Source organism: Nomascus leucogenys, chromosome 2 (assembly GCF_006542625.1).
Source record: "Nomascus leucogenys isolate Asia chromosome 2, Asia_NLE_v1, whole genome shotgun sequence".
Classification (NCBI taxonomy): Eukaryota; Metazoa; Chordata; class Mammalia; order Primates; family Hylobatidae; genus Nomascus; species Nomascus leucogenys.
Genome location: NC_044382.1, coordinates 111,136,922 through 111,148,157, shown reverse-complemented (window position 1 = coordinate 111,148,157; position 11,236 = coordinate 111,136,922). Strand labels below are relative to the sequence as shown.

Sequence of the window (11,236 nt, the reverse complement as noted above, 5' to 3'; positions counted from 1 at the left end):
TAAAATCTAATTAGTTATATGCTTATTTTAGCTACCTTACTAGATTACAGACATTTAAGGGATCTGTGCTTTTTTCATCTTTGTATTTTGCAGATAAACTTAATTAATGTCTGTTGAATGAATCTTTCACCTTTCAATTTATTTATTTTTAATTGGGTTACCTGGGTACCATATTTTATCACAGATGTGAGAATTGTGGTTTTGTTTTTAAGGAAGGATCTCTTTCTTTCAAATGGAGGCCAAACAGGTCTCAGAACAAGACTCTAGAAATTTAGAACTCCAGAAGATTTCTAAGAATTCTATGACTTCTGGGAAATACAGTACAAGAGAAAAGAAACTGTGAAAATTCAAAGTGCCAGAAACTAAATTAACCTAAAGAGGCATTGGGATTAGTGTAACTAGATTAGTTAATTCTTTTCTTTGAGCCTCATTAAAAAATAAATCTATTAATGTATGACTGAGATGCCCAGCCAGGGACTACATTTTGGTTTTGTTCTTCTTTACAAAAAAAAAAAAAAAAAAAAGCCATTAGAATATAAATCTCAATAGAGGTAGGTAGTGCCCTTTAACGTTGTGTCCTAAGAACTTAGTTTTTTTTTGTTTGTGAGACTTTCAGCAGTGTTTGCTAAATGACAAACAGGTGTCAGAAATCACCTTTGAATCATGGAAGGAAGTGCCTCTGGCTAGGTAGGGTTGAGTACTTGAGACTCACTAGAGTATCTCTGGGAAAGGGATACAGAACACAAATGGCCAGCCCATCTCTAGTAAAGAAGGACTGATGTAACTCTGGGTTTTGAGGTTTAAGAGCGGAAGCTCCTGACGCCTAGTATGGATTATATGAAGGAAAAGCAGGTGGTGGTTTTGTGTCCATGAAGCACAGACATGAGAATCAGCCCTGACCCAGGACTCCTGGGCCTGTGTGTGAACTAAAAGAACCTAGCACTAAAAAGATCGGCCCTTAGAAAGCACGTACAGCACTCAGGGAGGGTGGTCTGAATTACAGCAGCTAGCAGGGGAGCATTTTTTTTTAGGACTGGTATATTAATAGATAACAATCTTCAGTGACATCATGAGGCAGCAAGAAGCAATTGCAGCATGGTTGCCTTACACTTGAATATGCCCTTGCTGCATCTGGAAATCTACTGCTGATTCTATCCATGCCTTTTGAAGGGACATAGGGTTTATTTTTGTTTTCTTGGTTTCTGTTGTTGTTGTTTTTAACAATTCCAGAGGAGGGAAAGATGGGGAAGCCAACCAATGAAAGGTGATAATTGACTTTCTGCCAATAAGAGAGGTAAGGACTTGAGTAATTAAGTAGGAAAACAAGATATTCGACCATATTTATACCATGAATTTTGGGTGCATGTCATATTGCTTACAAATAAAATGAGGAAATTGTTTTATGCACCTGAATGAATGCTGCCAAATTCTCTTAGTGTGGGAGAGTAAGACTCTCAATCATTTACAGAAGAATGTCAGCAATTAAGTAAAGATGAAATGATGGAGTTAGAAAATCATTATTTGAGAACTCCCTCAAAATTATGGATTCAGGGTAGATATCATAGTATAAAGATAGCTTTTAAGCCTCAAATCTCTACTCTTGGACGTTTATGTATTTTTTGGGTTTCATTGTTATTTAAACAAAACAAAATTTAACACTTCTTCTTGTATTCAATATTGATTGTGGGAATTTGAGGCTATCTTCATAAATGCATTAGTATAGACTTAATCATAAAATGTCTCTTTTTAATGTAATAATTTAAACATTACACAAATAGCTATTACATTAAACCCCATTATCTGAGAAATATTATGGTTAAGTGTTAAGGTCCAATATAACAGTAATGAATATCCACTCTTTCTTCTTCCATAGAATCTGCTCTTATTCAACTAGCAATAGTATCCTATGTTTTCTTGGGGAAAACCAACCTTTCTGAATCATCAGTGCAGTTACTGTGGAACATGACTCTGTCCCTGGCTCCACGGAGGCTTGGCTAATCCAGCATCACATTTTCCCTGGCCCCAGTGACTGGTTCTGGGGTTGGCACATTGCTGTAGTTTGGATATGGTTTGTTCTGACCCAATTTCATATTGAAATTTGATCCCCAAGGTGAGAAGTGGGACCTAATAGGAAGTGTTTGGGTCATGGGGGCAGATCCCTCATGAACAGATCAATGCCCTCTTTTGGGGTGAGTTCTCACTCTATTATAGAGCTCCCTCCAGAGCCTGTTGTTAAAAGAAGACTGACACCTTCTTCTCTCTCTCTTGCTTCCTTATTCCCCATATGATCGCTGCATATGCTGGCTCTCCTTCACCCTCCACAATGAGCAGAAGCAACCTGAGGCCCTCACCAAATGCAGATGCCAGTTCCATGCTTCTTGTATAGCCTGCTGAGCCATGAGACATATATACCTCTTTCCTTTATAAATTACCCAGCCTCAGGTATTATTTTATAATAACACAAAATTGACTAAGATACACATGAACCAAATCAGGCCAGTTAGTGTATTGGAACTCTTTGGAAAGAGAAACTATATGTATCAGAGTAAATGCTGGTAGCATCTAAACCTAGAACTGCTGGCTGCCACCTTTATTACTGATGGCAGCCGTGGCCAGTCTAGGAGCAGGCTGCCATGATGCTGGCTGCCGTGGGGGAGGTGCAGTCAGGACTGCATGCTCCCTGGAACGCAGGAGCCAGGAACAAGCAGAAGCCCCACCCCCTTCCAAGTTGGAGGGGGCTGTAACCACCCAGCCATAGCTGTAGACCTAGACATCTCTGCACTGTCGGGGACCTAGGAACCCCTTCTTTCCCCCACAGGCTTAGAAATACCTGCTTTCACTGCCTGGCATTTCCCTGCTCCTGGCACCCACTGCAATTTTGGAGCAAAGATGAGGCCAAGCTCAGGTGCTGTCATGACCTGGCTGGGTGTGTGCATGCTAGGAGCAGTGCTGACATGCCAGGCCCCTGCCACCCTGGCCCCCTCTGGACTTTGGGTGCTAATGAGCACAGGAGGGAGGCTGAGAGGTTGCTGAGGGTGGCTTGGCACATGCCTGCAGGTGCTCTGGGCACAAACAGTTTGGGTGAACAGCAGATTGATGGTGGAGGGAGGCAGACAGGCTTCTGGGCAGAAAGGGGCAGGTCCCTGGTGAAGCTCCACCTTCAGGCCTGGGATGGCATGAAGGCTAAGGCCCAGAGTGCCAGTTCCATGGACCAGAGTGAGAACTTATGGTGCTTTATCTGACTGGCCCATGGCCGCCCATGGAGCAATCAACATGTACTTCCTCTCCTCCAAAGCCCATAAAAGCCCTGGACTCAGCTGTACTAGGGCATCAGGATGACCTTCCTGCAGAGAGGAACTACCCACTCTGGGTCTCCTCTCAGCTGAGTTGAGCAGACATTGGGAGGACCTGCCTGCAGAGATGAGCTACCCACTGTGGGTCTCCTCTCAGCTGACAGCTGAGCAGATGTCAGGATGACCTCCCTGCAGAGAGGAGCTCATCCACTCCAGGTCTCCCCTCCACTGAGAGCTGAACTCATTAGGATGAACTGCCTGCAGAAAGGAGTTACCCACTTTGGGTCTCCTGAGAGCTGTACTCTTGCTCAATAAAGCACCTCTTCACCTATTCACCCTCCAGATGTCCACATACCTCATTCTTCCCAGACATGAGACAAGAACTCGGGACCTGCCTAACGGTAGAACAGAAGAGTGGTAACACAAACAGGGCTGAAACATGACCCTTGCTCACCATGTTGTGGGTGACAAGAAGGGGAGAAGAGACGAGGGATGAGCTGTAGCCCTTCAGGGAGCCCAGACATAGGAGCACCCGAGCCAGGGCATTGACACCCTCTTTGGGGCTCTGCAGTTCCTGGCCTCTCCAAGCTTCTGGGCCCCACTGCGTTCCCCAGTGCCCACAGTGGAAGCCACTTGTGGTATGCTTGGTGTAGCTGCAGCCTTGCAGGGAGCCAGCACCTGTGCCAGCACTGAGAGCTAACTGCCCTGCTACAGCAGCATACCTGGCTGTGCGCAGTGGCCGGACCCCACACTCACTCACTCATGCACCCCTTGCTGCTCTGTGCCTGGCTTGCCCTTGGCAAGCATGGGATCTGGGCTGGATCCTCTGACATTACCACATATGTGGAGAGTCTGAATGAAGGTAAACCCTATATAGAAGCAAGCCAAACTGAGAGGAAAGCCAAATCCTGTTTGTTTCATCTGAGTCTCTGGATCTAGCCATGCCTGGGCTTTTCAGTTATATGAATCAAACAATAATAATATTTTTTATTGATAAATTGTTAATTATTATTTTCCTCATTTATTGTATCAGTAATTCTTAATAACAAGAATTTATAACAAGAACATGTTTAGTTCTTAAACCTGTTTGAATTTATTTGTGATTACTAAAGCCTAAGACAATGGTATGTAAAATAATCAAATCTAGAACTCAAAATTTCAGATCTTTTCTGACCTTAACCCAGTGTTCTTTGCAAACTCAATAGAATGGCTAAGACTGGGCCATTCTATTGAATAGCGCTGTCTCCTTATCTGGAAGTATAAGTGAGTTGTAAGAACCAGTGCAATTGTGTTGTTCTAGCTATATGCATGGTTGACTCTTCCAATTACAGAGGACAAATTGATTACCAAATAAACAAAGCAAAGAATCACAACTACAGGGAGTTTTCATCATGAGAAATCTGCTGAGAAGGTAAAATTATTAGGCAAAGGAGTATGAGGCTAAAACTAGCATCAGAAAGGACTCAACTTACCCATCAGTTTTCTAGACAATATATGTATATTTTGAAGGCATGAAGAATTATATAGTACAATATAGTATTCTCTTTTTTTAAGTCAACAAATCTTTATTAAACACCTGCAGTTACTGGAAGAAGGCCATGATGCTGGACACACTGTCAAAGTCTATCTTCTCCACAAGGTTCTTGGGCTTAATGTTCTCTTCCTGGCTACAGATGAAGATCTGCCCTGACTTGTCAGCCCTCCAGGTGTATTTTCTCATTCACACCTTCCGCTGGCTATCCGACAGATACCCAGGCATCTCGGCCAGCAGCCAGTGGTCGATGTGCTGGTAAATGATACCCACGACAGTGCAGATAAACATTCGGACAGAGCCTTCAAAGCCAGTTATACCTTCCAAGAGGTCCATGTTTTCATCCAGGGCTTGCCAGAAGGCCTGAAAGAGGCTGATCTCCAGCAGATCCTTGAGATACAAAATCTGTCGGATGGCCACTCTTCTTGACGTGCCTGGCCAATCATGCACTTGCACAGGGTGAAGTTGGTATGTGGTAGGTTGGTGAGGGCCTTCAGCTGGATCTGGGCAGTGTCCGTGGTCTGAAAAAACACTGGGTTGGACTGGTACAGCTTCAGGACAACTGGATTGGCTTCCAGATCATAGGCACTGTCCTTGGCCTGCATCTCCACATAGCAGTCCAGGGTGGCCAGCTTCTCAGGATTGTTCCTGTTGTTACCCTGGAGCAACTTGCCCACATTGGCTCTCATCTGCTCAAATATCACCATGACTGCTGTCACCTTCCACAACAAGGGCTGGAAGCTAACACCAGACTGGCACGGTGTCCTCAAATACAGCATTCTTATGTGACTTATTCATTTTAAGGGAGTTTGCATAAAATGCATTTTTGTTCAAAAACAAAAAGGGTTCTATTGTCATACTTGTTTTTTATAAGTTCCTGTCTATTTTGTATTATATCTTGGTATATCTGAATAAGAGCACTTTTTTTTTTAACCAGGTTTTCATTGGTAAATCCTTTCTGTATGATGGTACAGTGTATACTCAATTTTGAAACCCAGAAAAATGCATGTCCTTTTTTTATATCAGTACTTTGGATATGTGATAGACATCTTTGTGTTTTGGTGTCTCAAAATTTTTAAGGCTATGAACAGGAATCATATTTACCATCATCAATGATTATGTTCTCTTAATTAAATCATGATACTATAAAAACACTCCAAATAGATTTGCTTATTCTAGCCTTTAGATGTGATTCAAAAATAAAAAGGAGGTTCTAGGGAGGCCACTAGTGGCCTTTCCACGCACCTCAGTTATTTCCCTGGTGGAATAAAGAGCATCAGGGGACTAAAGGAAGAAGCTGCTGCTAAATTCTGGCCCTGAATATAATTTGCATCTGGGTCTTTTCGTGAATTGAGTTTGAGGCACTGGGGTTGATGACTTCTAGGCCTAACCATCACTCTACAGAGACCACATCTTTGAGAATATTAACTTTTTGTGCCTAAGAATGTTTTAAAGTTCAGCTACTGTCTGTAGCGCTATGTTTCTTGGAGATGAACCATGGAACACCTGAATTCAAATCACCAGGAATGCTTCTTAAAAATGTAGATTTCTAGGACCCACCCAGTGCAAGGAATCAGAGACTGTGGGAAAGGGACCAAATTAGTACTTCTACAATAAGTACTCACAGTTGATTCTTACCCACATTAAAGTTTGAGAAGTATTGCTGTAGGCTACATCAACTTTGAGCTACATGTAGGTGACAGTCTGGGAAACAAGCACTAATACAAAGTCTATGGATTTAATTGTCATTCAGCTTCCTAAATATTTGATTTTATACAACATCTGGATGAGAGTTAAAAGATGCACGGTAATTTTGAAAAATAATATGCTGATTTAATAAACTAAAGAGGAAAGCTTAGAACAAAAGATTTTATGCAAATGATAATTCAGGGCCAACTCAGTGAATGACAAGCTATTCTTTTAACTCTCCCAAATCATATTCTCTAGGTACTTTAATAGAAGAAAAAAATGAAAGCACAGCTGTTTCCCTTTGCTTTTTTAATAAGTCAATTATGCCCATTTTAATTATCCAATTTAACACATTCAACAATTAAGGCATTCAGATTTTGCTGCTAACAGTCATATCAAAACACCTCAGATCCTGTCTTCCCCCTCCAAACATCTGTAAGCTATAATTTATGTGAAAATATAGCTATCCACTTATTGTAACTGGCAAGATAGAATAGCCATTCTCGAAGACAATGGTTTTCAACTGTGACTGCACATTAGAAACACCTGGACAAATTTAAAAACATGAACCATACCTGTATTCCATTGTAAGCCAACTAAATAAAGATCGCTGGAAAGAGTGAGTGTCCAACAATTTTTTTCTTAAATTCTCCAGGCGATCCTACTGTGGCGAGGCCTAGGATTCACTCCTCTGGGGCATTTCTCAGGCAGTACATTCTCTGACTCGATAAATGAAGTTCAGCCAAGAATAATCAGTGGAAAGTTTGCCTGAAGTCAATGCCATTCATTACTATCCAGGCTACCATCTTTAATTAACCCAGGTTGGCAGAATAAAGGTGGAGTGCTAGGACAGGATTGTAATGCCTTAGCAGACGTACCGTTTCCAAATTTCCCTTCTGTACCCTCATGTACTTTATGATTAGTCAATTACATCTGTATTATTCCAACTACTATGATGCCTGAAAAACACGTTGGCATTTTTGAAAAAGAGTTTTAGATTCCTATCATTTTAAAATGGAAAATTATCTGGTTCTTACTAACTTGCATTGATGAATTACGAAAAAGATGTTTTAAAACTAATCTGCAATCACTGTAAAAGATGAATATATTCCTATGGATACATGGAAATTTTATTTTATTTTAGAGGAAGGATCTCACTCTGTAGCCTGGGCTGGAGTACAGTGGATTGAACATAGCTCACTGCAGCCTTGAATTTCTGGGCTCAAACAATCCTTCTGCCTGGCCTCCCAAAGTCCTGGGAGTATAGGCTTGAGCCACTGTACCTCGCCTGAAATTATTTTTTAAAAGGAAAACTATTATTAGTGATCCCTACTGATGGGTCATTTGCATATGTAATTTGAGACACAGGTTTCCACTTAGCTGTGATCACCTTTTATTAAAGTATTTATCCTCTGATTGATATATAGGCAAAAACCCTCTTCAGATTTTAGAAGAGCCTGACTTTACACATGTATGTACACTCAAGCTGGTTTTTAATTTATATTGGCTACCTAACAAGTATCTTCTAAATTTTGTACAATACACACATTTCTTTTAGTTGAAGACATTGAGTACGTTTCACTAATATTTGTGGGTTTGTGTAATTATTATAAAAGTTGTATGTAAAATCTGCAAATATGCAAAAACTGGAAAATACACTCTGACAGCTAATGCTCTGAAAACACTTTATTACACAAATTACATTCAGATTCTGAAAATAGTGTTCTAACAGTGTAACCATCTAAAAATAAGACATCCCAAAAACACACCAACTGAAGAAGAAAATTTAAAAAAGAATTTAAATAGAGACTTTTTATTTCCCTCATTGCAATACAATGTTAGTGATTTTAAAAAAATAGGAGATTTAGCAGCTTTGTCGTCATGTAGCACAAAGTTTCTCTTTACTGCCACAGGCTGAGAATGCTGAACAGGAAAGGCACCAGAGAAAGACACTGGCAATGAAAGTGCTTTTGGGAAAATACTGTGTTCAAGCAAAGAATGGGGTTATTTACATCCACCAAAAAGTCTCAGAAGTGTAAATGGGCAAATCTTCCATAGTTAGATTAGAACTATGATGGGAAAAGAGGACTGTTTCTCTAGTTTATGTTCATATAAAGACAATGGCACTGTTATGAACTTTTAGGAAACTCCTCAACTAGAAACAGAAGCCAACTTAACCAAAACGAAGTAAATAAAGTGTGTACAGTCCCACATAGACTAGTACAGTTTACAATTAAATACACAGAACTTTAAACGTGCTAAAGGGAAAGTAATCTGACATTCTGGGTAAATCTTACTCAATCTAAATCAAAGCTTGGTTTTCAGGAGGAGGAAGGTGCGAGTGCAGGCAGAGGTGCTGAATACTCCTCTTCGGATTCACTTCCATCATCCTCTTTCTCTTGGTCACTGCCCTCAGTGCTAAGCCGGTCAAACCCTTTTCGACTGTAGCCCTTACGGCTTGCAAAGAAATTACCAAGGTTTAAGCCTCCACTTCCCTTTCCTGAAAAAAAGCAAACAATAACAGAATTGGGTAAAGTTTGCAGCAATGATTCTGTTTCCTTGTAAATTCTTAAATGATAAAGTCAGAAGGTGGGGATGGGAAAGGGGAGATTATTTTATTTAAAAATAAAATAGAAAAACAGAGATGTATCCTACAGAGCCATATAGATGCTACTATTAAAATAAAGAAGAAAAACAAAAGCTCGCAAGTATTATGTATTTCTGCAGAAATATTTCATATTCACTTTCACCTCCTGCTTTTCTCCAGCTCTCTATCCAGAACTAGCCTCCCTGGAGCAGCTCCTCATTTCAATGACTTTAAGAAAAGGTCATCTTTACTATGACAAACATTGACATGCCAACAGGAGTGACAGAAAATTTGCTGAAGACAAATGAAGCCAGGTAAAAAGCAGGGGAAGAGAATTAGATAATGCAGAATGGGAAAAATAAAACTGGGAAATCTGTTGCCAGACCCATGCACTTCAGTTTAGTTTATGGTGTGCAACCTGTATTTACTCTGGGAGATGCTAAGCTGCATACAAGGTGCTTTATCTTCAGAGACAAAATACGAAATATCTCCTTGCTTTTTAAAAGACATGTGCTTGTTGACTTTGAATCAAACATGAAGGGTTCTAAAAGGTCATAGGCATACCTCTAAATCTTCCCAGTACTCTTCCTGAACTTGTCTCGAGTTTGTGTTCAGAATCTGCTAAAAAGAGATGGCACATTTCAAAATGAGTCCCAGTCATCTCCCTCAACCCATGCACTCAACTTCCAACTTAAAATCAGGAACTTGTAAATGATAAAGCAAGGCCTGGCTCTTGTCTGTATGAAATTCTAATTTTTAAGAAAGGCGGTATATTTTTGAGACATACATAAAGGACCCAAGCTGGGTTTGACTCCTGCCTGTGTCTCTTGCTGGCTGTGCAATCTTGATAAATTACTTCTCTGAGCTTCGGTTTTCTCCTCTGAGAAAAGAAAGGTCAAGGAGAATCCCTGTCTGTAAGGCTGAGATCAGACACTGCATGTGACACATTTAGAACAGTACCTGTAGATATACAGTAAATGCTCAATAAATCATAACAGTTATTTCCTGATTAAAAAAATAGCTATCAATAATTGGTAAAATTTTTCAATCTTTGGTTATTACAATTTAGGAATATTTGCCTTCAGCTTTACTCTTTCTACTGACAGTACATGTCTTGAGAAAGCTTTGGATCCACTTACATCGTTTCTTCTTTATGTAAGACATAAGTGAAGGGAAAGGACATGACACCCTGAGTATTTTCCAAGCATAGTAGGTGACCTAAATGTTCCCAATAGGACTGCCTATCTCCATAAAGGATAGACTTTCTTTCTTTATGGGGAGGCAGAACTCTCAATGGGTTTCATTTTTTCCCTTGCTGTGTCTTTCCCTGTACTCTTTCCCAGGCTTCATCACTCCCTCAAGGGCTCTGGTCAGGAAAGTCAGGCCTGGGGTTGTCCTGTTAGATCTTTAACCAGGACTGAAGTCAGCATCATGGAAAAAGATAGCGGCAGATGAGAGGAAAGGGAGAAGACAGTGATGTGGAAATAAATAGGCAAGAAGGGAAGAAGAATCTGGTAAGACTGTTAGAAAGCCAACAAATTAGATTGTAAGTTCTGCAAGGACATTCCTTAGTTTTGTATCCCCCTGTGCCTAGCACAGTGTCTGACATGGAGTCAATACATAAAAAGGAATGATGAATAAATGGAAGGTCTTTTATTAGGGTTTTTAATAACCTTAGACTGGATAAGATCTATCAAGAACAAATTCAGAAAAAAAGTGAGAAGCTGATCTACTACTACTACATACGAAACTGCAATTTTTCTAAGTAAAACACGGTCAAATAATGGCAATTTTCTATGGTTCTACCTGGGTCTCTACCTTCCTAACACATTCCTGTAAAGTCAGCATCATGTAACAGTGCTGTGTCACATGTGCTTAACAGCAAACAGGAGAGACCAAATCTTCCTTATTCCCTAGCCACTGCTTCTGCCAGATTGGGTTGGTTACCACCATTCCTGCCGCCTGCCCCTAGGCTCCACTGTTCCTACAACTCTGCGTATTTATCACTGCACTTACCACCCTCTACTATAACTTTTTTGTTTCATGTCTCTTTCATATGTTATCTATTCTGTGAGCTCGGCTGATGTATTCATTCATTCTTTCAACAACAATTTATTAAACCACTAGTATCAGGAA

At 40.5% G+C, this 11,236-nt stretch overlaps 1 protein-coding gene and 1 pseudogene across 9 annotated transcripts in view; both read right to left on the bottom strand.

The window, feature by feature from the left end:
• Nucleotides 1-4,875: 4,875 nt before the first annotated feature.
• Nucleotides 4,876-5,556, bottom strand: LOC100583023 (annotated as a pseudogene).
• A 2,625-nt stretch (nt 5,557-8,181) lies between these two features.
• The window catches only part of PAM (peptidylglycine alpha-amidating monooxygenase), a 273,239-nt gene continuing 270,184 nt past the window's right edge, over nt 8,182-11,236 (bottom strand). For 5 of the 9 annotated variants that reach the window (XM_030817276.1, XM_030817292.1, XM_030817315.1 and 2 more), the window contains 2 exons: nt 9,665-9,721; nt 8,182-9,013 (listed from right to left, as the gene is read on the bottom strand). In XM_030817276.1, coding sequence (XP_030673136.1) covers nt 8,835-9,013; nt 9,665-9,721 — 236 coding nt within the window. In that variant the 3' untranslated portion in view covers nt 8,182-8,834. The remainder of the gene's footprint in view (nt 9,014-9,664; nt 9,722-11,236) is intronic. The other 4 variants (XM_030817286.1, XM_030817301.1, XM_030817325.1 and 1 more) reach the window with 2 other exon arrangements.